This window comes from Schistocerca serialis, chromosome 8 (assembly GCF_023864345.2).
Source record: "Schistocerca serialis cubense isolate TAMUIC-IGC-003099 chromosome 8, iqSchSeri2.2, whole genome shotgun sequence".
Taxonomy (NCBI): Eukaryota; Metazoa; Arthropoda; class Insecta; order Orthoptera; family Acrididae; genus Schistocerca; species Schistocerca serialis.
In genome coordinates this window covers 156,220,905-156,246,447 of record NC_064645.1, presented here as the reverse complement: position 1 = coordinate 156,246,447, position 25,543 = coordinate 156,220,905, and the positions used below count along the sequence as shown (strand labels likewise).

The following is a 25,543-nucleotide window of genomic DNA, read 5'->3' as shown; positions in this document are numbered from 1 at the left end:
CACCGCTACATTTTCGCAATCATGGACGACTATTGAGGCAGCATGGTTCAATATTTCCGCTGGGGGCTTCCAATGGCGTGTTGAGTCCATATTACCTGAGGTGCTGCAGTACGTCGGGGAAAAGCAGGTCCAACACGATATTAGGAGGTATCCCATGGCTTTTGTCACCTCAGCGTAATAGCCTGGTGAGAGGAATTTAAGGACAGAGGTAACTTTCGCATCAGGTGACACAGCCAAGGAACATAGCTCGATAAAATTTTAATCATACATAGGAAGAACTGCTACATTATATGTGCACATTGGGAAGCAGTGCCGAATCATAACAGCTTTGTGTCATACTTGACAGTGTTCCTGAGTGCAGTACGTGTTCTTACGTCTCGTCTTACGAGGGCACGTCCAGCAATGTAGAATACTCTGCTCAACGTAGAAAAATGTTTATCAGTCAAAATACAAAGGCAAGATATAGATGCCATTTCACTGCGATCCCGAAACATCGTGGAACACTCACTGTGCTGAAATAACTTCGGAATTCATAATTGTAATCAAGGCTTAACAGTCCGATTACCGTTATTTTCTAGTTCACGTATAGGCGCGTGCACAACAAAGTCAACGAAGGTCAACGAACGACAGAGATTCCAATCGGCCGAACTTTGGTCGCCCATGCATTGGCGTCGGCTTCTCATCAACACCAAACGAAGGGGCTGGGCCAAGGGATTCGGCCCTATAGAATCGCAGTTGGCTCTGATAACTTGCCGACGACCCTCCGTTTCTTTATTGTTGTGAAGTAGCATTTTGATTACAATTTCACCGGCCGACATTATAGGAGAAGATGCGGATTTAGCAGTCGTCGCCTGTGAGCATCTATTTTCGTGCAAGAAGCTGATCATCAGAAACAGAAGAACAAGAAATAACGCTCGTGAATGAACTCTCTTTATAAAACTAAGGGAGCAGTGTGCATGGACAAAATTAAAGTCTGCCTTGAAGTTGAATTGGAATATGGACTATTTCATATTTTTTTCCTACTGAATGTTATTTGTTTTGACTTGTTACTGAAATGTCTTTCCCTTAAAGTTTCCACAGATACATCTCTTTTAGGAGAGCAGTACCTACAGCAGAAAGTTAATAGTCACGTCCAGTTTTGTTTGTTTCTCTTTGTTGATCAAAGCGAAAATATGTCAACAAAGACTCCATGTTCTCTTGCACATCGTGCACGTTTCTTTCTAACAGCTCACTTATTTCTCTCCATACTTCTGATGTTTTCGGTTTGTTCTTACAACTTTGCCTTCGAGAAGATCGTGTGCGAGACCTTCCAAGACAACGAAGGGATTGAAATCGAAGGAAAGAGACTGGCATACTTAACCTATGCAGACGACATCTGTTTACTCTCTAGGTCGGAAGAGGAGCTGGAGCAAATGACCAAAGCACTGAAGGAGGCTGCCAACAAATTTGGGCTAAACATAAACCAAGCTAAGACAGAGTACCTCGTTATGACGCGTGGTCATTGTCAGACTGCTGATCATCTACAATCACTGCAGATTGGGGGCCAGTCCTACAAGAGAGTGCGAGAATTCAAATACCTAGGGGCACTTTTCTCTGAGGACTCCCCATGTGAAGGAGAGATCAAAGCCAGAATACAAGCAGGAAACCGATCTTACCACAGCCTAGCACAACTGCTTCGGTCCACATATCTCTCCAGACAGTTCAAGATTCGACTGTACAAAACCCTGATCCAGCCTGTTGTTCTATATGGCTGTGAGACATGGAGTATCCGGAAACAGGACTTCCATAAGCTCCTTGTTTTTAAGAGAAAAGTGTTCGTAAGATCTTCGGTCCAGTTCTGGATGCAGATACCGGGGAATGGAGAATCAGATACAACCAAGAGCTTGAGGAACTATACCAACAGCCCAACATAGCAGTAACTGTCAAAGCCAAACGAATGCAGTGGGCCGGCCATGTGGCCCGGATGGAGGATCGCAGATGGCTTCGGAAGCTCCTGGAGTTTACACCTACAGGAAAGAGACTGCCGGGAAGACCCAAGATGCGTTGGAGGGATGGACTCCATGAAGATTTAAACCAAGTGTCAATAGATGTGAACGGATGGCGGATAGCAGCAATGGACAGAATACAGTGGAGGAGGAAACTTGTTGATGCGTGCGGTCCACTGGGCCTGATCACGTAGTAGTTTTACAACTGCAGTTCATAGGGGCCCATAAACAGTACCGTTCACGATTAAACTACCAGCTTCGTCCATATTCCATTCCGTATTCCGATATTTTTAAACAAAATAAATACACGTTCTTAGCGAGAGTAGGCACTGCGTGCAGGGGAAACAGCGACTGTTGAAATGAGGACTCTCAGCACAGCAATAAGTCGCACTAAGTATGTTTCATTGACTGGTTTCGCTCTTTAATTTAACATTCAACTACTGCACTTAACACTGCAAATTCCAGAGTTTCTGATGATGATGTTGTTATATTAAATAGGGGAACCGGTTAATAAAACACACTAAGTGCGAATTGTGATTGTCCTGGAAAACGTACATATACAACCGTTCTAGAGACACAACATATGGTACTGAATCAAAGAACATTCGACGCGTCCTCCACACTAGATGAGGGATCCTAAAGCCAATCAACCGCCAGCGCTTTCACTTCGTTGACTCCTATTTGCCACTCGTACACACTAAACGAATCTCGGCTAATGAAGCGGATGGCTACCGTTCGTTGGTCTTCGCTGTTCTCGTGTGTACTCGCCTTAGCTGTAGTGTTGCCACATACGCTGCCGCTCTGTTTAAGGTGACTCGCAAACATTGCTGGTCACGTCAAATGTGCTGAAATGTTGCTGACCTGTGTGAGCAAACAAAACAGAAAAACGTCGGTCTCACCACTAAAAGCGGACCGTAATTTGTGATTTCATTGGTTACCTGAAACTATCCTCGCACTGCCACCATAGGCTTACGCAATACCAACCGATAAGCAGTCGTGGTTAGCACTTGCTTACAGTAGAATTGAGCTGTACCAAAACTACAGTTCGATAGTTTTGCAACACTACATAAATAACATAGTAAATGGTAGTACTGGCAGAGATGAAAACGTAAATGAATATGTGTGAGAGAAACTGTGAGCCGACGACATCTCTTTGCTTTCTGTTTGTTTGATTGTTTATTTTGCACATAATTAGAACTGCGGTTCACTCAGTCTTAGTACACTATGTATTTTTTATTCTAACAGAATATAAATTACATTGTGTAAGTAATAAAATAACAATAAAACTTCTGTGCTTTCATATAATCAAAGTAATTACTTTTGACGCAAATACAGTTTACATGAATAAACAAATATATATATTGTTTTAATTTTAAAAATCAACAGCCTCAGTTGCACAGATTACCTAGATTTACCTAGGTTTCAGTGGGGATAACCAAACCTTCTTCAGAATAAAAGTAACTACCGTTTGTCCATAGTGGACATCCTCAAGCTAAAACAACATATCCATAAATTATCGTCAGACTGTAAAAACTTATCTGAAACTGCCTCGGTCCCACTACGCGACCGCGATGCGGCAGCCACGAGTGCTGTACTGGAACTGACCGCAGCGTCATGAGGCCCGCCTGCGCATAAACTGTGTGAAGGGTACTTGCTGGGACAAGACGCGAACCTAACTCCTGACCTTGAATTTGCTAGTAAAGTGAAATAAAAGAAAGGTACAGTGAAGGAAAGGGCGCATATGTTATCCTGTGCAGAATGTACTTAGATCCACTGTCTTAACATTAATGAAGTATTAGTTGGTCATGATATGAGGAAGACATCGCACGCTTACAATGTGTGGCCTATCTAGGAAAACTTTGAGCTTAATCACGGAGTTTAATCACCTCAAAGAACTTAGGAGTGGGAAGGATAATATAAAGCCAACATCTTCATTATTATGACTAGGTCCAAAATTTTTTTTCAAATTTAAATGTTAAGCATTTGCTTAGCTATGGTTACAACGCATGAACATCCTGTTGACTTAACACACAAATGGTCAAGAATGAACTTATGAACAAGTCAACATCTAATGTGTAACATCTGGCAATACGGGCCATATAATGTAGATGGACATTATTCAAGATTAGTATATTTGACCTGAAATGGTAAAAATAAACTAATGCACGTGCCTGATAGAGCTGTGTATATATTGTAAATAGTGAAAGGTTATTCATCATGATTGAGCCGGCCATTGTGTCCGAGCGGTTCTAGGCGCTACAGTCTGGAACCGCGCGACCGCTACGGTCGCAGGTTCGAATCCTGCCTCGGGCATGGATGTGTGTGATGTGCTTAGGTTAGTTAGGTTAAGTAGTTCTAAGTTCTAGGGAACTGAATTCTAGGGAACTGAATACCTCATATGTTAAGTCCCATAGTGCTTAGTGCCATCATGATTGAAGGCAAGGGTTTCCTGTTATTATTGATAAATGCTAAAGTTGTTCATGAATAACACAAATAGGCTTCATATCAGCTTGGCGGATTCATAGAGCCATGTTGGATATTTTTTTGATTTTTCTTATTTTACCTTTTTTGAACAAATGGAGTTCTCTACCACTAAATGATAAATCTATAGTGCTTTCTTTATTCTTACAACAACATTCGTCTATTTCACTTTACAAATCAATCATTTGCTAATAAAACCTGAATGAAACGTTGACTATCTCAGTTTTGCTATAAATACTGTTTATTGTAAAGTAACAAACGAGGATAACTTCTAGGACCAAAATATTCTGTTGGTTACCCGGGCCTTTGTACATCCTCAGTCAGTTTCTAGACTGTTGACCACTTCCGGATTTTAGAGGAAACTATTAAGACAATGATCAAATAAGTAAACAAAGCAATCGTTATGAGGTATCGCCCAACAGGTATGCAACACACCTAACATAGAGATAACACAGATACGACCTGAAGTGACCAAAGCCACTAGAAAAACTATCGTGCTCTTCGCTTACGTACGGCAGTATATGGTAGTCTACGATAATTTTACAAGCCTAGGTACTAGTAACCCTCTGGTCCAGGTTCTTCGTCTTTGATTAGCAATCAAAATGCCCTCGGTCCCGGGTTCGAATCCAGCCACTGTTTAAAGTTTGATTAATAATCAGCATTGGCGGCCGATGGCTACCTCCACAAGAAGAGAGCCTCATTCTGCCAACGGCCTTGTCAAAGAGGGGGGAGGAGCGGACAGAGATTCAGGGCACTCTCTTGTCCTAGGCGTGGGATACTGCACCTAAATCAGTCTGCTTTCCGCAGCACTGCGCCGAGGACGTCCTGTTTACGTCCCGTCCGCTCGGTCGCGAGTGTCCGTAGTTGTTTACTGCTTCGTCGTCTCTAGTTTAGAGTCCAGCACTACCGACGCAATACGGTACATTCATACAGACAAACCACCATCAGGATCAGTTTTCAACCTGATCTCGCACGGCCGCAAGATTTTGAAGTTGAACATTTTGTACGTGACGACGATAAAATTGATCCGCAAGTCATCACGAGCAGTGTTGTCTACGTCAGGTTAGTAAGTGACGAGGTGTGCAATAGAATCGTACGCGCACATGCGAACGATCTTAAATTGAAACATTCTGACGGCCATATTGGGGCAGTCTCTATCGATCGAACGAGACTTGGCCTCCGTACGATACGAGTCTTCCAACGCCGGGTTGAAGTAGCACGGGAAGGAGTCACGGTGGATTTCCAGCCTTACGGCAGAGTGGTCAGCCACATGGCCGAAAAATAGACCACCTTTACAACGTAACCGGCCCTCAACGGGGTACGACAGATCAAATTGAACTGACAAAAAATGTACCTTCCTACCTTGTCATCGGCGGAATTAGGGCGAGTATTATGTATGACAGACAGCCACGCACTTGCTCCGGTTGTGGCCAAGAAGGACACGTCCGGTCGTATTGTCTCCGACTACGGCTTTTTCAAATCCCGTTAGGTGAATCTATGACTCCTTCTAAGGTGACGACCCTTCCACTCAATTATGCTGGGGTTGCACGGGCGGCCACCCTTTCCGATACCGACCATATTCGTCCGATAGCCGCCCCCGATAGCGAGGCTACGATGGATTCTGCAGTACCGAATCCAGCCACTACAACGGCGCCCCCTCCTGAAGACAATCACCGACCGACCTTGCAAGAAAGCACAGATGACAGGATGGACATTGACCAACGTGTTGCGCGCCAGCGGATTTTCTTCCAGACACCGGAGCAACTGAAGAGATCCACCCACATTCGGATACCGAAACACATGTCCGTAGACAGCATTCCCCGCGGAAACACAAGAGACGGCGACGTGCTCCACCGGACGAGTGCTTGCATCGAAAGTCTGACGTGGACTGTGGACAATCCGCTTGGTGCCGGTTTCAGTCCCTCCTACCCCACGGATCAGCAGGATGACTTGCAGACAGCCGCTGCCTATTGCCAGCCAGTAGCGCTGAAGGAGTCTGCGCCGAGTGCCGCAGCAGCCGCCAACAGCTGATGGTATTCCATGGCGACTGGCGGACGATGGTGAGGAAAACTCCTTGCCCATCGAGTCGGACGACACGCGGGGAATTCACCTCACCAGTGTTGATCCTTTTTCACCATCAGTGACAGCGATGAGACAGCCTGACATCACGTGCACACATCCCTTACAAGGGTGTTGATGGACAACAGGGGTGCTATGGATAGTCCCTCAAACTTATCGCGTTGCGACTATAAACATCAACACTATACGGACGCGCGCTATGTTGTCCTTGCTTCAGGATATGTTGAATTCTGCTTCCATCGAAATAGCACTTCTCCAGGAGGTGTACGTCGACGAATTCCCAGGCATGTACGGTTATGACGCATGCGTCTCTACAGCTTCCCACACAGGCAGCGGCGTCGCTGTACTTCTTCGGGAAGGGATAGTGGCGGACGATATCCTCTTTCTGCCTGGGGCAAGAGGAATGGCACTCACAGTACTTGCTTTTCGCCTTATCAATATCTACGCACTTTCCGGAGCGGGCAAAAGTCACGAACGCTAACCATTCTTTACGGAAGACGTCGCACTGCTCTTCCAAGGCCACCACGACCATCTGGTGTTCGGAGGTGACTACAAATGCATACTAGTACGCAGAGACCAACTTCCACGATATAATCCGTGACCGTAACTCGAAACGCTAATCCGAGACCTGCAGATGGCGGACACTTGGGAACATCTCCACGGCCACCGACAGGGATTCATAACGAGTCACTCTTCCCGTCGCATCGACCGGATTTATGTCTCACGCTCTCATGCCGCTGGGACACAAGAAGCGGAACTGTCGCCTGCAGTTTTCTTGGACCACTCTGCCTACATCTGTGCCATCACCCTACGGCGACAAGTCTGGAGAAGCCGCAGCCCATGGAAATTAAACGTCATTCACCTGTCGTACCCGGACTGCCGCCAAGCCGTTGAGGGTACCTGCCATTAGTGTGAAAATCGCCGTCGTGTACATCGCACGACGATCTGCTGGTGGTCAGACTGCGCCAAGCCGGCACTGAGGCGACTGTTGATAACCTACGGTCGCGACCACGCTGCTTGGCATAGACATACTCTGAAGTAAAAATTCAGAGTACTGCGAGACTGCGATGCTATGACGCCGTCTCCGGAACGACAAACTGCGGTCCACCGTGCTAAGGCTCAGATCATCACTAATATGAGATGCCACCTAGAGGGGGTGGTCATCCGCTAGAGGACGCAGGGTAGGATAGCAATCTGCGCGATCGTCAACGACGCCAAAGATCGCTGATACGCTTAATTGAGAAGGAGGACAGCCGTCGCCTCAACACGCAACAAGACATAAGGACAGCGTTCTACGATCATTATTCCCAGCTCTGTTGAGACCAGACTCCTGATCCAACAGCAATGGAGGACGTCTCTCAGACGATATGCGGTACCGTCACCCTGGCGATGGAAGCGGCCTTGATGGAAGAAATTGCGGAAGAAGAATGGACGACGCCATTAGATAAGGAGTTGTAAGCAAGTCTCCGGCTCCTGATGGCCTCCCCTTGGAATTTTACCGGACTTTTCAATATTTATTAGCCACCCGATGGACGGACATCTGTCGCGAACTACTATCCTCAGAAGTACCGCTTTCTGCGGTCCTTGTAGAATGGATTCACAATTCCTATTCACAAACCGTCGGGTACTCACGGATGCGGACTACCACCTGCAGGCGATATTGAACTGCGACTTTAATATCTTTTCTCGACTGTTGGCGGTATGGCACGTCATCTCACCCGATGAAACGTCATTAAGAGTCGACAATAATGTTCAAAGAGCACTCCATGAATATCGTGACTTTATCTCACTGGCGAGGGCATGTCGTCTGAAGGGTGCGCTGGCTTCAATCGCTTTCAGTCAAACTTTCGATCACGTGGACCACGACTATTTGGAAGCGGTCGGCCAGCCAATGCAATAATCACAGCCAATTTTCACTTCGTCATGCGACTACTCCATGGCGCGACAGCCAAGGTGATAGCCAACGCAGCCCCTCACCATTTCTCGATCGATACGCCAAGGCTGCCTGCCCTTTGTCCACTTTACGCTGTGGCCATCGAACCACTCCTATGCGACCTGCGTCAACGATTAACGGGTATGACGTTACGAGGCCACACTTTCCGATGTAAGGCATACACTGAAGACCTTGTGATTGCCATCCGCAACGGCAACGACACAGTTAGTGCACTGAACTGGATACCTGCAAATAGCATTGCCACTGGAAGTCGTATCAATGTCGCAAAATCAGTGGCGATGAACATCGGGGTCGGACTGCCTGAGGACAGCGTCAGCTCCTTACAGCTCAGAGATACTTTGAAATGCCTCGGCATTAATTTCACAGACGAAGAAGACGTCAAGAAAGAAAGGCAGACAAGGAATTGCAGGTGAACTGACGATTTCTTGTGGCAATTAGGTAGCGGCTACAGTTAGGAGTGCCGCTGAATGCTCTGATAGAAGGGAACCAGCTGAATAATATATGCTATACGTGGCAATGCTTTCTCCTTTCGCAGTGGCCATTCACTCGTAAAGAACTTTTGTGGGCCTCTCTTGTTCTTCTCCTCCCTGTAACATTCCAGAACTCATTGTGCAACTATTTATTTACCGTCTGACCTGAAGCAACGAAATGTTTTGTGAACAATGCGGACGTGCATCGTCACGCTTCAGTTTGGAGTCGTTTGTACTCCACTGCTGTGGGCATTTTCTCTCCTTTCCTCACTGAAAGGTCTGAGTTAACGCTACTCGTGACTGATCTAGCTCTGATGACCTGGAGAAGCTGACCCTCAGCCACCAACGCATTAAAAATAATAGAAGTGTCGTCGACATATTGACAATAGAAGAGAACTTGCTTCGAACTACCCACTTTTCTACCGAAGTATTCATATTCTAAATTGATTACGAAGACGTCAACTGTAAAACCTGATAGGCAATTGCCCATAGCCAGGCCATCAGTTTGTTCGTGATAGGCCTATTTTCTGTTGAAAGAGAAATATTTATATGCCGTAAGTACAGTGAGAATAGAAATGATTTCATTGACTCTTACAGCATAAGCCGCCTGTATTTCAGATTTTCTCGCATGAGGGAGATAGTTTCAGTGATGGGAATGTTAGTTTACATATTTTAAATGCCTAGTGACAGCAAAATTCAGTTATGTGGAAATGCGCTATTACCAAGTGCACTCATCAATTTCTTCCTACTGTGAATTGAGAAATTCTCCTCAAAAACAAACTTCTGACGCAGAAACTTCTGTATATATTTTAAGATAGGTACACTCGGCTAACCGATGTCATTGGATACAGGACGTATTGGATAAACCGGTTTATGTCTTGATCTGGGCACTTAACATGGAGGCTTTAGAGTTCATTACTTTCTGACTAGCAGCTACGCCACCCCAAAGTATGTTTAAGCACTCTTTAAGACATGTCTTGAGCTTTTTTGCGTATTGTTCCGTTGGGTCATCCATAATACGCTGAATGTTGTTTTCGGCAAAGAATGCTAGAACGTAGCCAATATAACCTCTTTTGTAAATAACTACCCTTATCGGCACGTAAACTTATTGCATCTTTTGACTTTAACTTATCACGGACGGTTTCTGCTGATATGGCTTTTACTATACTTCTTACGAGAATTCTATAAGCTCCCTAGCTTTAGATGAGATTCTGAACTTCTCTTCTCTAAAGCACGGAATAGCGTCGATAGGTATTTTGAAATGTGCAACTGAGGATGTTGTCAATTTGCCGTCTAGTCTCGGTGTATACAAAGTTTTAAGCCTTTATCTAACAACTGCCTGTACTGTTGGTCAAAAACTAGATTTGGCAAGTTAACCACCCTCTCAGCGATTTGAAAGTGAATGTCACCATTTGAATCATCCCTCTTTGTCACGGGAGAGTAGATTATTCTTAGCTTTCTTACCTTACGAGAACGTCTTCGGGTGAATAGTTGGCTAGCATCCCAAACAACATAGTTAATTACTTTCATCAAATAATGTAATAGGCGATAAGAAAGAAATTTTACAGCTAAAAAGAAGGCATGGTAAGATGAGGGTTTGAGGTTATCTTTCTCTTTACGAGGACGCTTCATCTAGTTAGAAGTAACTAATTTACCACATTTCAACAAGTCTCCAATAGGACATTAATTCTTGCGTGTTCTCAATTGTCCATGGAGATAAACGGGGATGAAATTTTTCGAAGAAGATGTTTAGTGAACAGTATGCCAATCGTCATCCTCATTAATTTAATTAACATTTCCTTAATATAAATGTGGCCAATTTGGAAGCCTAATGTGGCATTTCTTTGTAGTATTCACTCCACTCCATCGTTGGCTGACTAATACAGCAACCGTTTTTCATGTTTATATTGAAAATAAAACAGTCACTTTTGCAAAAGGTAGTTTTATTGAAAAACAACGCGTTTCGCTGTGGTTGATAATCATCAGATTATCTACAAGGAAAAAGGAGGATAGTTAAATAACTATCCTATAAACGTTATGAGGAATGGTTCTAAGCTGTGCCAATACCTTAATTAAAACCGTAAACAACAGTTAAGTAAATCTGTCAAATAAAATTCATTCCGCAAGCTACGAAAGCTCTACGACAACCACACATATATAAAACCGCTTTGATAAAAATCCGGTCGTCAGAATAAGGAGCTGTAGGACCCTAGACAGAAAATTTCGAAACTCAGCCCACACCCACAAGGAAAACGAGTTCTGGAAAGCATCATAGTACGGCACGTAATGTTGATGGCCCATATCAGCTATTCAATAATTATAATTTTCATTACATTTTAATTTCAATTTGATCCTTTTTCTCAAGTATAAGTTAATCACTTCCATATCTCCTTGTCCAACACGTATACTAGCGCCGACTGTTTTGAAGTGGACTGACAAGGCAGCCAGTCCACAGTGACGGGTAGCCGATAGAAAGGCACGCGTACACACTCACGCCGACGGGCGTCAATTCTGGAACAGGATAACTATTGAATGGTAGCAAGAAAAGTACGTAGTTGCTTTATACTTAACTTTATTATTTGATGACTACAGCATTCTTCTTGAGACATTTATACTATAACTCTCAAAGTAGGTAAGGCTAATGGCGCCTTGCTAGGTCGTAGCCATGGACTTAGCAGAAGGCTATTCTAACTGGCTCTCGGCAAATGAGAGGAAGGCTTCGTCCGTATGGTCGCTAGCAATCTCCTCGTACAACTGGGGCGAGTGCTATATCGTCTCTCGAGACCTGCCTTGTGGTGGCGCTAGGTCTGCGATCACACAGTGGCGACACGCGGGTCCGACATGTACTAAATGGACCGCGGCCGATTTAAGCTACCACCTAGCAAGTGTGGTATCTGGCGGTGACACCACATGTTTTGTTTTCTTTGAATTGTTGCGCTGCCTCGTGATGACTGGGTGTTGTGTGCTGTCCTTAGGTTAGTTAGGTTTAAGTAGTCCTAAGTTGTAGGGGACTGATGACCATAGATGTTGAGTCCCATAGTGCTCAGAGCCATTTGAATTATTGCGTCTATATGCGGCCATCAAGAAAATGGTTCAAATGGCTCTGAGCACCATGGGACTTAACATCTGAGGTCATCAGTGCCCTAGAACTTAGAAGTACTTAAACCTAACTAACCATGCCCGAGGCAGGGTTCGAACCTGCGACCGTAGCGGTCGCGTGGTTCAGGACTGAAGCGCCTAGAACCGCTCGGCCACACAGGCTGGCCTATGCGGCCATCTACAGGTCAGATCGCTCAGCTGTTTGGTATCCAGGCCAATGTGAGGTATGCATGGCGCTAGGCTGTGCTCTTCATGCAGCTTTCCTCTGATCAGTTTGTAAGACATCGTTTCCCTTATGGTCGCGAGCTGATTTCTGAAATTTTATGTCTAGGTTCGCACCGTTTCTTTTACACGTAGTTACTCTGACGATCTGACTTTCATCCAGACGGTTGTAAACGTACAGGGTGGTCCATTGATCGTTGATCGTAACCTGACCAAATATCTCACGAAATAAGCGTCAAAGGAAAAAACTAGAAAGAACGAAACTAGACAAGTTTGAAGGGGGAAACCAGATGCGCTATTGTTGGCCCGCTAGATGGCGCTGCCACAGGTCAAACGGATATCAACTGCGTTTTTTAAAATAGGAACCCCATTTTTAATTACATATTCGTGTAGTACGTAAAGAAATATGAATGTTTTAGTTGGACCACTTTTTTCGTTTTGTGGTAGATGGCGCTGTAATAGTCACAAACATATGGCTCACAATTTTAGACATACAGTTGGTAACAGGTAGATTTTTTAAATTGAAATACAGAACGTGGGTACGGTTGAACATTCGGTTGTTCGAATGTGATACATGTACCTTTGTGAACTTATCATTTCTGAGAACGCATCCTGTTACTCGTACAGCGTGATTACCTGTAAATACCACATTAATGCAATAAATGCTCAAAATGATGTCCGACAACCTCAGTGCATTTGGCAATACGTGTAACGACATTCCTCTCAACACCGAGTAGTTCGTCTTCCGTAATGCTCGCACATGCATTGACAATGCGCTGACGGAAGTTGTCAGGCGTTATCGGTGGATCACAATAGCAAATATCCTTCAACTTTCCCCACAGAAAGAAATCCGGGGACGTTAGATCCGCTGAACGTGCGGGCCATGTTATGGTGCTTCGACGACCAATCCACCTGTCATGAAATACGCTATTCAATACCGTTTCAACCGCACGCGAGCTATGTGCCGGACATCCATCATGTTGGAAGTACATCGCCATTCTGTCATGCAGTGAAACATCTTGTAGTTAGATCGGTAGAACATTACGTAGGAAATCAGCATAATTTGTACCATTTAGACTGCCATCGATAAAATGGGGGCCAATTATTCTTCCTCCTATAATGCGGCACCCCCCCCCCCCCCCATGAAACATGGACCTTGCCGTTGGTGGGGAGGCTTGCGTGCCTCAGCGATACAGATAGCCGTACCGTAGGTGCAACCAAAACGGAGGGGTATCTGTTGAGAGGCCAGACAAACGTGTGGTTCCTGAAGAGGGGCAGCAGCCTTTTCAGTAGTTGCAAGGGCAACAGTCTGGATGATTGACTGATCTGGCCTTGTAACAATAACCAAAACGGCCTTGCTGTGCTGGTACTGCGAACGGCTGAAAGCAAGGGGAAACTACAGCCGTAATTTTTCCCGAGAGCATGCAGCTTTACTGTATGATTAAATGATGATGGCGTCCTCTTCGGTAAAATATTCCGGAGGTAAAATAGTCCCCCATTCGGATCTCCGGGCGGGGACTACTCAAGAGGATGTCGTTATCAGGAGAAAGAAAACTGGCGTTCTACGGATCGGAGCGTGGAATGTCAGATCCCTTAATCGGGCAGGTAGGTTAGAAAATTTAAAAAGGGAAATGGATGGGTTGAAGTTAGATATAGTGGGAATTAGTGAAGTTCGGTGGCAGGAGGAACAAGGCTTCTGGTCAGGTGACTACAGGGTTATAAACACAAAATCAAATAGGGGGAATGCAGGAGTAGGTTTAATAATGAATAGGAAAATAGGAATGCGGGTAAGCTACTACAAACAGCATAGTGAACGCATTATTGTGGCCAAGATAGATACGAAGCCCACACCTACTACAGCAGTACAAGTTTATATGCCAACTAGCTCTGCAGATGACGAAGAAATTGAAGAAATGTATGATGAAATAAAAGAAATTATTCAGATTGTGAAGGGAGACGAAAATTTAATAGTCATGGGTGACTGGAATTCGAGTGTAGGAAAAGGGAGAGAAGGAAACATAGTAGGTGAATATGGATTGGGGGACAGAAATGAAAGAGGAAGCCGCCTGGTAGAATTTTGCGCAGAGCACAACATAATCATAACTAACACTTGGTTTAAGAATCATGAAAGAAGGTTGTATACATGGAAGAACCCTGGAGATACTAAAAGGTATCAGATAGATTATATAATGGTAAGACAGAGATTTAGGAACCAGGTTTTAAATTGTAAGACATTTCCAGGGGCAGATGTGGACTCTGACCACAATCTATTGGTTATGACCTGTAGATTAAAACTGAAGAAACTGCAAAAAGGTGGGAATTTAAGGAGATGGGACCTGGATAAACTAAAAGAACCAGAGGTTGTACAGAGATTCGGGGAGAGCATAAGGGAGCAATTGACAGGAATGGGGGAAATAAATACAGTAGAAGAAGAATGGGTAGCTTTGAGGGATGAAGTAGTGAAGGCAGCAGAGGATCAAGTAGGTAAAAAGACGAGGGCTAGTAGAAATCCTTGGGTAACAGAAGAAATATTGAATTTAATTGATGAAAGGAGAAAATATAAAAATGCAGTAAGTGAAACAGGCAAAAAGGAATACAAACGTCTCAAAAATGAGATCGACAGGAAGTGCAAAATGGCTAAGCAGGGATGGCTAGAGGACAAATGTAAGGATGTAGAGGCCTATCTCACTAGGGGTAAGATAGATACCGCCTACAGGAAAATTAAAGAGACCTTTGGAGATAAGAGAACAACTGGTATGAATATCAAGAGCTCAAATGGAAACCCAGTTCTAAGCAAAGAAGGGAAAGCAGAAAGGTGGAAGGAGTATATAGAGGGTCTATACAAGGGCGATGTACTTGAGGACAATATTATGGAAATGGAAGAGGATGTAGATGAAGATGAAATGGGAGATACGATACTGCGTGAAGAGTTTGACAGAGCACTGAAAGACCTGAGTCGAAACAAGGCCCCCGGAGTAGACAATATTCCATTGGAACTACTGACGGCCGTGGGAGAGCCAGTCCTGACAAAACTCTACCATCTGGTGAGCAAGATGTATGAAACAGGCGAAATACCCTCAGACTTCAAGAAGAATATAATAATTCCAATCCCAAAGAAAGCAGGTGTTGACAGATGTGAAAATTACCGAACTATCAGCTTAATAAGTCACAGCTGCAAAATACTGACACGAATTCTTTACAGACGAATGGAAAAACTAGTAGAAGCCAACCTCGGCGAAGATCAGTTTGGATTCCGTAGAAACACTGGAACACGTAAGGCTATACTGACCTTACGACTTATCTTAGAAGAAAGATTAAGGAAAGGCAAACCTACTTTTCTAGCATTTGTAGACTTAGAGAAAGCTTTTGACAATGTTGACTGGAATACTCTCTTTCAAATTCTGAAGGTGGCAGGGGTAAAATACAGGGAGCGAAAGGCTATTTACAATTTGTACAGAAACCAGATGGCAGTTATAAGAGTCGAGGGACATGAAAGGGAAGCAGTGGTTGGGAAGGGAGTAAGACAGGGTTGTAGCCTCTCCCCGATGTTGTTCAATCTGTATATTGAGCAAGCAGTAAAGGAAACAAAAGAAAAATACGGGGTAGGTATTAAAATTCTTGGAGAAGAAATAAAAACTTTGAGATTGTAATTGTGTCAGAGACAGCAAAGGACTTGGAAGAGCAGTTGAATGGAATGGACAGTGTCTTGAAAGGAGGATATAAGATGAACATCAACAAAAGCAAAACAAGGATAATGGAATGTAGTCTAATTAAGTCGGGTGATGCTGAGGGAATTAGATTAGGAAATGAGGCACTTAAAGTAGTAAAGGAGTTTTGCTATTTGGGGAGCAAAATAACTGATGATGGTCGAAGTAGAGAGGATATAAAATGTAGGCTGGCAATGGCAAGGAAAGCGTTTCTGAAGAAGAGAAATTTGTTAACATCCAGTATTGATTTAAGTGTCAGGAAGTCATTTCTGAAAGTATTCGTATGGAGTGTAGCCATGTATGGAAGTGAAACATGGACGATAAATAGTTTGGACGAGAAGAGAATAGAAGCTTTCGAAATGTGGTGCTACAGAAGAATGCTGAAGATTAGATGGGTAGATCACATAACTAATGAGGAAGTATTGAATAGGATTGGGGAGAAGAGAAGTTTGTGGCACAACTTGACCAGAAGAAGGGATCGGTTGGTAGGACATGTTCTGAGGCATCAAGGGATCACCAATTTAGTATTGGAGGGCAGCGTGGAGGGTAAAAATCGTAGAGGGAGACCAAGAGATGAATACACTAAGCAGATTCAGAAGGATGTAGGTTGCAGTAGGTACTGGGAGATGAAAAAGCTTGCACAGGATAGAGTGGCATGGAGAGCTGCATCAAACCAGTCTCAGGACTGAAGACCACAACAACAACAACATAATGCCGCACCATACATTAACCCGACAAGGTCGCTGATGTTCCACTTGTCGCAGCCATCGTGGATTTTGCGTTGCCCAATTGTGCATAATATGCTGGTTTACGTTACCGCTGTTGGTGAATGACGCTTCGTCGTTAAATAGAACCCGTGCAAAAAAATCTGTCATCGTCCCGTAATTTCTCTTGTGCCCAGTGGCAGAACTGTACACGACGTTCAAAGTCGCCACCATGCAATTTCTGGTGAATAGAAATATGGTAAGGGTGCAATCGGTGTTGATGTAGCATTGTCAGCACAGACGTTTTTGAGATTCCCTATACTCGCGCAATTTGTCTGCTACTGATGTGCGGATTAGCCGCGACAGCAGATAAAACACCTACTTGTGCATCATCATTTGGTGCGGGTCGTGGTTAACGTTTTACATGTGGCTGAACACTTCCTGTTTCCTTAAGTAATGTAACCATCCGGCGAACGGTTCGGACACTTGGATTATGTCGTCCAGGATATCGATCAGCATACATAGGACACGCCCGTTGTGCATTTTGATCACAATAGCCATGCATTAACACGATATCGACCTTTTCCGCAGTTGGTAAACGGTCCACTTTAACACGGGTAGTGTATCACGAAGCAAATACCGTCCGCATTGGCGGAATGTTACTTGATACCAGGTACTTATGCGTTTGTGATTACTACAGCGCCATCTATTACAAAGCGAAAAAAGTGTTCCAACTAAAACATTCATATTTATTTACGTACTACACGAATATTTAATCAGAAATGGGGTTTGCTTTCCGTTTGACCTTTGGCAGCGCCATATAGCGGGCCAACCATAGCGCCATCTGGTTTCCTCCTTCAAGCAAGACGAGTTTCGTTCTCGACGCAACTCAGAACCGTTCCTTATAATGCTTATAGGACAGTTATTTAAATAGCCCCCATTTTCCTTTCAGATAATCTGATTAGGCTATGCCTAAACACGCCGAAAAGGATATATTAAAATAAAAATACCTTTGCAGTCATAATGAAAACCGTTGCAATATCAATTAGCCAACGATGGAATGGTGTGAATATAGGAAACATCACAAAAATTAGATTGCCTCCTTGTAAGGCCACTGTGTAATAGGAGTGACGTATTGTCAGAGGACAGTATGTGTTCTGTGTCTCCTCCGCACACGGTTCATCTACGGTACGGATAGCAGATGTAGCGGAGTGACTGAGCTGGAAAATAGGAAACGTATTCCATAGCTGAAGTACGAAAGTCAAAACTGCTCACAAATTTCGTAATAAAATTCATTGCAGCTGAAGTTTAGGTGTGAGGGGTGGACATGAGGTACGGGCTTCGCGATTCAGCGTGTATTCAGAGTGGCCTCCAGCTTCTTTCTGCACGTCCCCTGTCATACATTTTATGCTGCTGCTAGCTTAGCGCCTGCTGCTTCGCCCGCGGTAGACTGTATTGTCTACAAAGATCTTTTCGTTTCCTTTTCCCTTTAATTGAATTTTTACACTGAAGCGCCAAAAAAACTGGTATAGGCATGCGTATTCAGATACAGTGGTATGTAAACAGACAGAATACGGCACTGAAGTCGGCAAAGGATATATAAGACTACAAGTGTCTATAGCAGTTGCTAGATCGGTTACTGCTACTGCAACGGCCGGTTATCAAGATATAAGTAAGCTTGAACGATAGACAGGATACAGCATCTCCGAGGTAGCAATGAAGTGCGGAATTCCCGTACGACCATTTCAGTAGTGTACCGTGAATATCAGGAATCCGGTAAAACATCAGATTTCCGTCATCGATGCGGTCGGAAAAAGACCTTGCAGGAACGGGACCAACGACGACTGAAGAGATTCGTTCAGCGTGACAGATGTGCAACCCTTATGCAAATTGCTGCAGGTTTCAGTGCTGGGCCATCAATGAGTGCCAGCGTTCGAGCCATTCAATGAAGCATCGATATGGGCTTTCGGAGCGGAAGGCCCACATGTGTACCCTTGATGACTGCACCACACTAAGTTTTACGCCTCGCCTGGGCCCGTTAACACTGACATTGGACTGTTGATGACTGGATACAAGTTGCCTGATCGGACGAGTCTCGTTGCAAATTGTATGGAGCGGATTAAAGTGTACGCGTATGGAGATAACCTCATGAAACCATGTTCCCTGCGTGTCAGCAGGGAACTGTTCGAGCTAGTGAAAGCTCTGTAATGGTGTGGGGCGTGTGCTGTCGGAGTGATATGGGACACCTGATACGTCTAGAAACCACTCTGACGGGTGACACGTACGTAAGCATCCTATCTGACCACCTGCATCCATTCATGTCCATTGTGCATTCCGACGGACTCGGCCAGTTTCATCAGGACAATGCGACATCCTACACCTCCAAAATCGCTACAGTGTGGCTCCAGGAACACTCTTGTGAGTTTAAACACGTCTGCTGTCCACCAGACTCCCCAGACATGAACATTATTGAGCATATCTGGGTGGCCTTGCAACGTGCTGTTCACCCCTCATACTCTTACGGATTTATGGACAGCCCTGCAAGATTCATGGTTTCAGCACCCTCAAACACTACTTCAGACCATGACATGTCGTGTTGCGGTACTTCTGCGTGCTCGCGGGGCCCCTACACGATATTGGCAGGGGTACTAGTTTCTTTGTGTCTTCAGTGTCTGTTAAAAAAGTGCAAAATCTTCTACACAGTTCACGCTAACTAATTCCACATAAGCATGTTTTTTCCGAATTTACTTCTGATCAGAAAGCGATTCCGGCATCTGGAATTCAAGGTGTTTGCTATACATCCCTTTTACCTTCCTGTGGTGATTCTTCTACAGAAACTTTCGCCTCCAGTGTAACTTTCTTTATATCTAACAGATATGTGATATAACAATTTCTCTAGATTTACCTTCACAAATTTTTAATGTAATGCCATATTTGCCTAAAGATTTTCATCCTCTATTTCATCCTCTTAGGGGCTGAATTTCCAAAACCGGTGAACTACGAATTTTTTTATTATTTATAACAGAGAAACCAAGCACAAATTTTCATAAAGTAGCCTTTGAAAATGATTTCATAATGAAATAATTTCATAGAAATTTTCATATCTTACTTCACTTCTTAGGGAGGCTGAACTTACAATAATGCTGAAACACGTGAATTTCTTCCTTTTTTTATTTTTACTTTGTGACTGAGACACGAAACACCAATTTTCGTACTTCTTGCTTCAAAACTGCCTTAATAGCTACATATTTTCAAAAAGCCTTTCATCCCCTGTTTCGCTCCTTAGGAGCGGAATTTCGAACAGTCCCGTCTTAAACATTGCCTACAATACAAGACCGATACCTTCTCCAAATTTCTAGTTCTTGGGCTTAGCGGTTTGGACTGGCCGATGAGGAGTCAATAAATGAGACTGGTCCTATTTCATTACCCCTTAGGCGTTTAATTTCCAAAAACAGTGAAATAAGAATGTTTTAAATTTCTGACTGAGAAGCCGAATATCAGTTTTCACAGATTCAGCTTTAAAAATGCTTTCACAATGAAATATTTTCATAAAACTTTTAACCCCCTTAGGCGTCGAATTTCCAAAAACAACAAAATATGTATTTTTTTTATTTCTAGCACAGAAGCCAAATACAGGTTTCCACAGATGCATTCATAATGAAACATTTCATAAAACACTACATCCCATATTTCAACCCATCAGTGGCTGAATTTTCAAAAACTCTGAAATGTATTACTGTTTACTTGTAACCGAAGAGTCACATACCAGTTTTCATTGATTTAGCTTTAAAAATGCTCTAGTAGTTCTCAAACAGTGATTTATTTTCAAAAGAATTTTCACCCACTATTTCACCCCCAAAGACGTTAAATTTCCAAAGATGCTGAAACATGTATTTCCTTAGTTCTGGCGGAGAAACCAAGTACCAAATTCCTTAGGGCTAGCTTCAAAATTGCCTTAACAGCGATATGTTTCCAAAAAACCTTTGATCCCCTATTACATCCTTTTAGGTATGGAGCATCGAAAAACCTGCGTCACCAACGAGTGGACGTATATCGTCGAGAACTCGAATGATTGATAAAACATTCCTGACATTGCGACTGTTGAAAAATTTTGTCATGCCTCTATGTAACTCTGAAATGTAATTCTGCATTCAGCAAAATTTACCTTTTATGCCATATTAATGACGTACTTCCTGAAGTCCCCTTCACTTCAGTGTCCATAACTATAATTCACTAGTGGAATCCAATCTTTAGGATGTGATACATAGGCCTGTACAGGTGTGATCTGACTTCCACTAGTGAAACATTAAACTTTTATTAAAAAATGCTTGGCAAACCAAACAAGAAAGTAGAACAAAGGACATCGTTCGATACAAACGGAATTATTCATGATTTAGCAGAACTTCTGCTTCCTATAACATATTTAGAAATAGAGGAATGCTAATGCAGTGAGCAATAACGTGGTGCTTCTTAATTTCAGGTACACTGGAGAGGGCATGGATGAAATGGAGTTCACTGAGGCGGAATCTAACATGAATGACCTTGTTAGTGAATACCAGCAGTACCAAGAGGCCACTGCTGATGATGATGCAGAATTTGATGAGGAGGAAGAAGTAGAGGTTGATGAGAATTAAACTTAATCAAAAGACACAGAACAGTACCAGTCAACAACCATTCGTGGTGAAGGCGAATTGTGACACAGGTGGCTTTACTGCTAAAGCTGCATCTCTCTTACAATCTCACTGGCGTTGTGATACTATTGCCACATCACTATACTGGTTATTTAAAAGTTTCATAAGATGTTCTACTAGCATTGTCCTGGTTTCTACTCAGAAGAAGTAATTTTAAGATTCTTCATCATAGTTTTTCACACATATACAGGTATACATATATACAATTATATATTTATACAATTATGCATAAACTGTCCTGGATTCTACCCAGAGCAAGTTATTTTGAAGCTTTTTCTATCATATTTTATACATTTATACTACTACAAATTTATACGACGATTTATTCGTACTGTTATGTAATAACTGTCCAGGATTCTATCCACAAGTAATTTTGAACATTTTTCAATCATAAGCTATACATTTATATCATTTTTCATTTATAAAATTGTGTATGAACTATCCTCTATTGTACCCAGAAGAAGTAGTTTTGAAGATTTTTCAATCATAGTTTATAACTTTATATAATTAGACATTTATACAATTATATATTTATACAACTGCACATTTAAACTATTATGTATTAATTTTGTGAGGTCTAAGTGCAAGGTAGAAGTGGCAGTTTCAAGTTCACAAAATCTGAAAACTGATTTTCTACTTTTAATGTACCGATTAAAGTCAGTATTTAGCAATTCAAAGGTGAACTTATTTAAATACCTTTAAAATACGTCGGCACCAACTATGTACCAAACTGTTTTATTTTGTTCTAACAATGAATTTTATAATGAAGCATACAACAGTTCTACACAACAATATAAAAAAGCCACAAAAATACTTTTTTAAAAATAAAAATGGAAATTGAAAGAAATACCTAAAAATATAATTCTCATTGAAAGATATCTTACAATTATAATATTATAAAATTGTACAGACCAACACTCTGGAATGTAGTCACTACAATACTGGAGCAATGAAACAGTTTCAACAAATTTTTCTGAACATTTAATTATGTCATACAATGACATTATTTATAATCTAAGTGAGTGAAGCAGTACATATAGGACATTGGTCCCCGAAAAGGAAAAGTGGGTATAAAATTATTGTCTGACTGTTCTGCTGTTTGTGATCCAGAGTTTAACTACAGTTATTGAAGTGACTGCTAAGAGTTTCTGTACAAAAGGCTAAATGAAGATTTTGGCTTCCCTTTCTTCTTTAATTTGTGAGACTTGGCAATGCCTTGTGGTGAGATTAAGTTTAAAGAAAACCTGAAAAAGAAATCGGTCAAATATTTTGAGAAATGTATTGTATAAAAGTAAGAAATAAAACACATTAGAGAAACATGTGATGTAAATTTGGATAATGATCGAAACATATTCAGCAAATAATGTTTCTTTTCCACAAATTGAACAAATTTTCCATCTGCTGGTTGGTGATTATTTTAGTGAAGTATCGTCGTTTTGGCGTCTATCAAGCATTGTGACACAGATATACTCAGGTGAAAGGTCATCAGTTTCTGCATTGTTAACACAAACTTCTTTCCAGATATTTGTTTAAATCCCACATTTACGTTGGGTAATATTTGTGGTTATATTTTCAGCAGTTACTATGAGGACTGTCTTTGCTGGTATTATTTAAAACTGTCGGAATCGATTAATCACTCATAATAGTTGCTTTTTTTTTCCTTCTTTTCTTCATACAGGCAGTGAATATTTTGTGTACAGAGCATATGAACTCTCACGTTGAAATGTTCTACAGGGTCAATGTTGATATTTATTGGTGGATGTAAGTTGTCTATGAGAACAGCGAGACACTTAACATCAGGATTGGTGATCGCGAAGTTGATGAAGTTAAGAAATTATGCAACCTAGACAGCAGAATAACCCACTACTGACGGAGCAAGGACGACATAAAAAAGCAAGCTAGCACTGGCGAAAAGGGCATTCCTGACCAGCCTTAATTTGAGAAAGACATTTCTGATATTATATGTTTTGAGCGCACTATTGCTTGGTACTGTAACAGGGGCTGTGGGAAAATCGGGACAGAAGAGAATCGAAGCATTTAAGATGTGGTGCTATAGAAGAATGTTGAAAATTGAGTGAGCCGGTAAAGCAAGTAATGAGGAGGTTCTCCGGAGAAGCGGCAAGGAAAGCACTGCCAAGAGAAAGGGGAAAGATGGTAGGACATCTCTTAAGACATCAGGGAATAGCTTCCAAGGTACCAGAGGGAGCTGTAGAGGCTAAAAACTGTAGACGAAAACAGAGATTGAAGTACATCCAGCAAATAATTGAGGAAGTAGATGGCGAGTGCTATTCTGTGATGGAGAGGTTGCCACGGGAGATGAATTCGAGGCGGGTAGCATGAAACCAGTCAGGTCACGACTAAAAAAGAAAGCTTCCTCTAGCATCATGCAGGCTATTTCCGTAAATGTCTTAGCAAGTCCTTCTACTTTGCATTGTTTTCGATGTTTTCCTTTCTGTGCCGATTCTACGGAGAAGCTCTACATTCGTTATCATATCAGTATAGTTGCGATTCTTGAACAGAGATTTCGCTATTGTCATCGGAAATTCATTGCCGAACTCAGTTTTTTTTTCTCTCTCTTTCTCGTTGGCAAGCCCATACTCTCTCCTTGCCTGTATCAGTTCACCTACAGTCGCGTTCTATTCCCCCATATTTATTAGATTTTATGTTCTCTTACATACGGAATTACGCGTTCAATATCTTCTGTAAACGTTCTGTTCCTTCGTATTCTGCTTGCGATGTTGGCGTGTATACCTGAACTATCGCTGTCAGCGTTGGATTGATGTGGAATGTGAGCAGATTATAACACAAACGATTCTTCAGAAACAGTGCACATAAACAATGGCAGAAAAGTTACACACTGGCCGGAGGCAGCAACTGACAGCTTTTTGGTCATTCCAAATTCAACAAGAATGTGGTGTTGCAACGTCCCCTTTGAACAATTATACAGGACTGTGCTTAAACTGATACACAATATTTTTTTTAGCGCAACGCAATCTGACTTTCAAAGATCCCTGCAAAAGAATGGCCCTAAGTAACATTAAACTATACCTTTCAGAAATCACCTCACAAAAATCTTCGCTGCTCAAGCTACTGCAATACAGCGAGCGCCACTACTGCCAGCTAAATAAAAGATTCAAACTATGGAAGGCACTAACTACTGATAGGGATAGTTAGCAAATGAAAGATATTAATAGAGAACAAACAATGTATTTACCTTGATATCATCATATATAAATATAGTAGTTCATGACAAATTTCAAAACTCCGCCATCTCTCTCCCCGCATCCACCACTGCTGGCGGCTCACCTCCAACTGCGCAACGCTACGCGCTGTTCACATCCAGCTGCCGCTGCCCAACACTACAATGGCGAGTATTACAACAATGCAAAGCAGCCACAGACTGCACACAGCACAGCCAGTGATTTTCATAAAGAGGTGGCGTTACCAATAAAAAAACCTAAACAGCCTACTTACATAGCCCCCATGCTCCCCACAAAAAATTTTACAAATTGGATTGGGCAGTGGCCAATACAGATTTGAAAAAAATTTTTCATAATTACAATAACAAAGATATCAAATGCACACACTTATTGATACAATGTTGGTCAAAAGCTCAAATTTTCTCACAGTCCATAAAGACAGTCCTGATAGTTCATCACGGTAAAATAGGAGTGTTTTACTCAAAGTCTGAGCAATAGAAGAAAATGCACACGAAGTAGTGGATTTCCATGCAGTCTTGAAGAAGTAGTGTTGTCCTTCCAACGGAAAGACAGTGCTGACTCTTGACATGCATACAGGTAATGGGCCACAACAGAGCAAACCCACAGCAGAGTCAGTCGAAATTTTGAAGAGTATTGGTAGGTAGGTCATCACAGAGCAGACCCACTGTAGTCCTGGTAGAGATTACGGTATTGGTGGGCCACCAGAGGTGCAGACCCACTGCAGTCCTTGTAGAAATAATGGTATTGATGGATCATCAAAGATGTAGACCCACTGTAGTCCTTGTAGAGATAATGATACTGGTGGGTCATCAAAGATGCAGACCCACTGTAGTCCTTGTAGAGATAGCCAGCAGCCATCTGTTGTGACTGTGCAGGTGCACAATCACCATTGAAGAGTCTTGCGGATAATATAGCAAGTCCATAAACCAC

General features: G+C 42.6%; 1 protein-coding gene across 1 annotated transcript in view; it reads left to right on the top strand.

Annotated features, from left to right (window-relative positions):
• Window positions 1-21,335, top strand: part of LOC126416072 (tubulin beta-1 chain-like) — a 79,080-nt gene extending 57,745 nt beyond the window's left edge. The window contains exon 5 of the mRNA XM_050083553.1: window positions 21,182-21,335. Within this exon, the coding sequence (XP_049939510.1) occupies window positions 21,182-21,335 (154 nt within the window). The remainder of the gene's footprint in view (window positions 1-21,181) is intronic.
• Window positions 21,336-25,543: the final 4,208 nt, after the last annotated feature.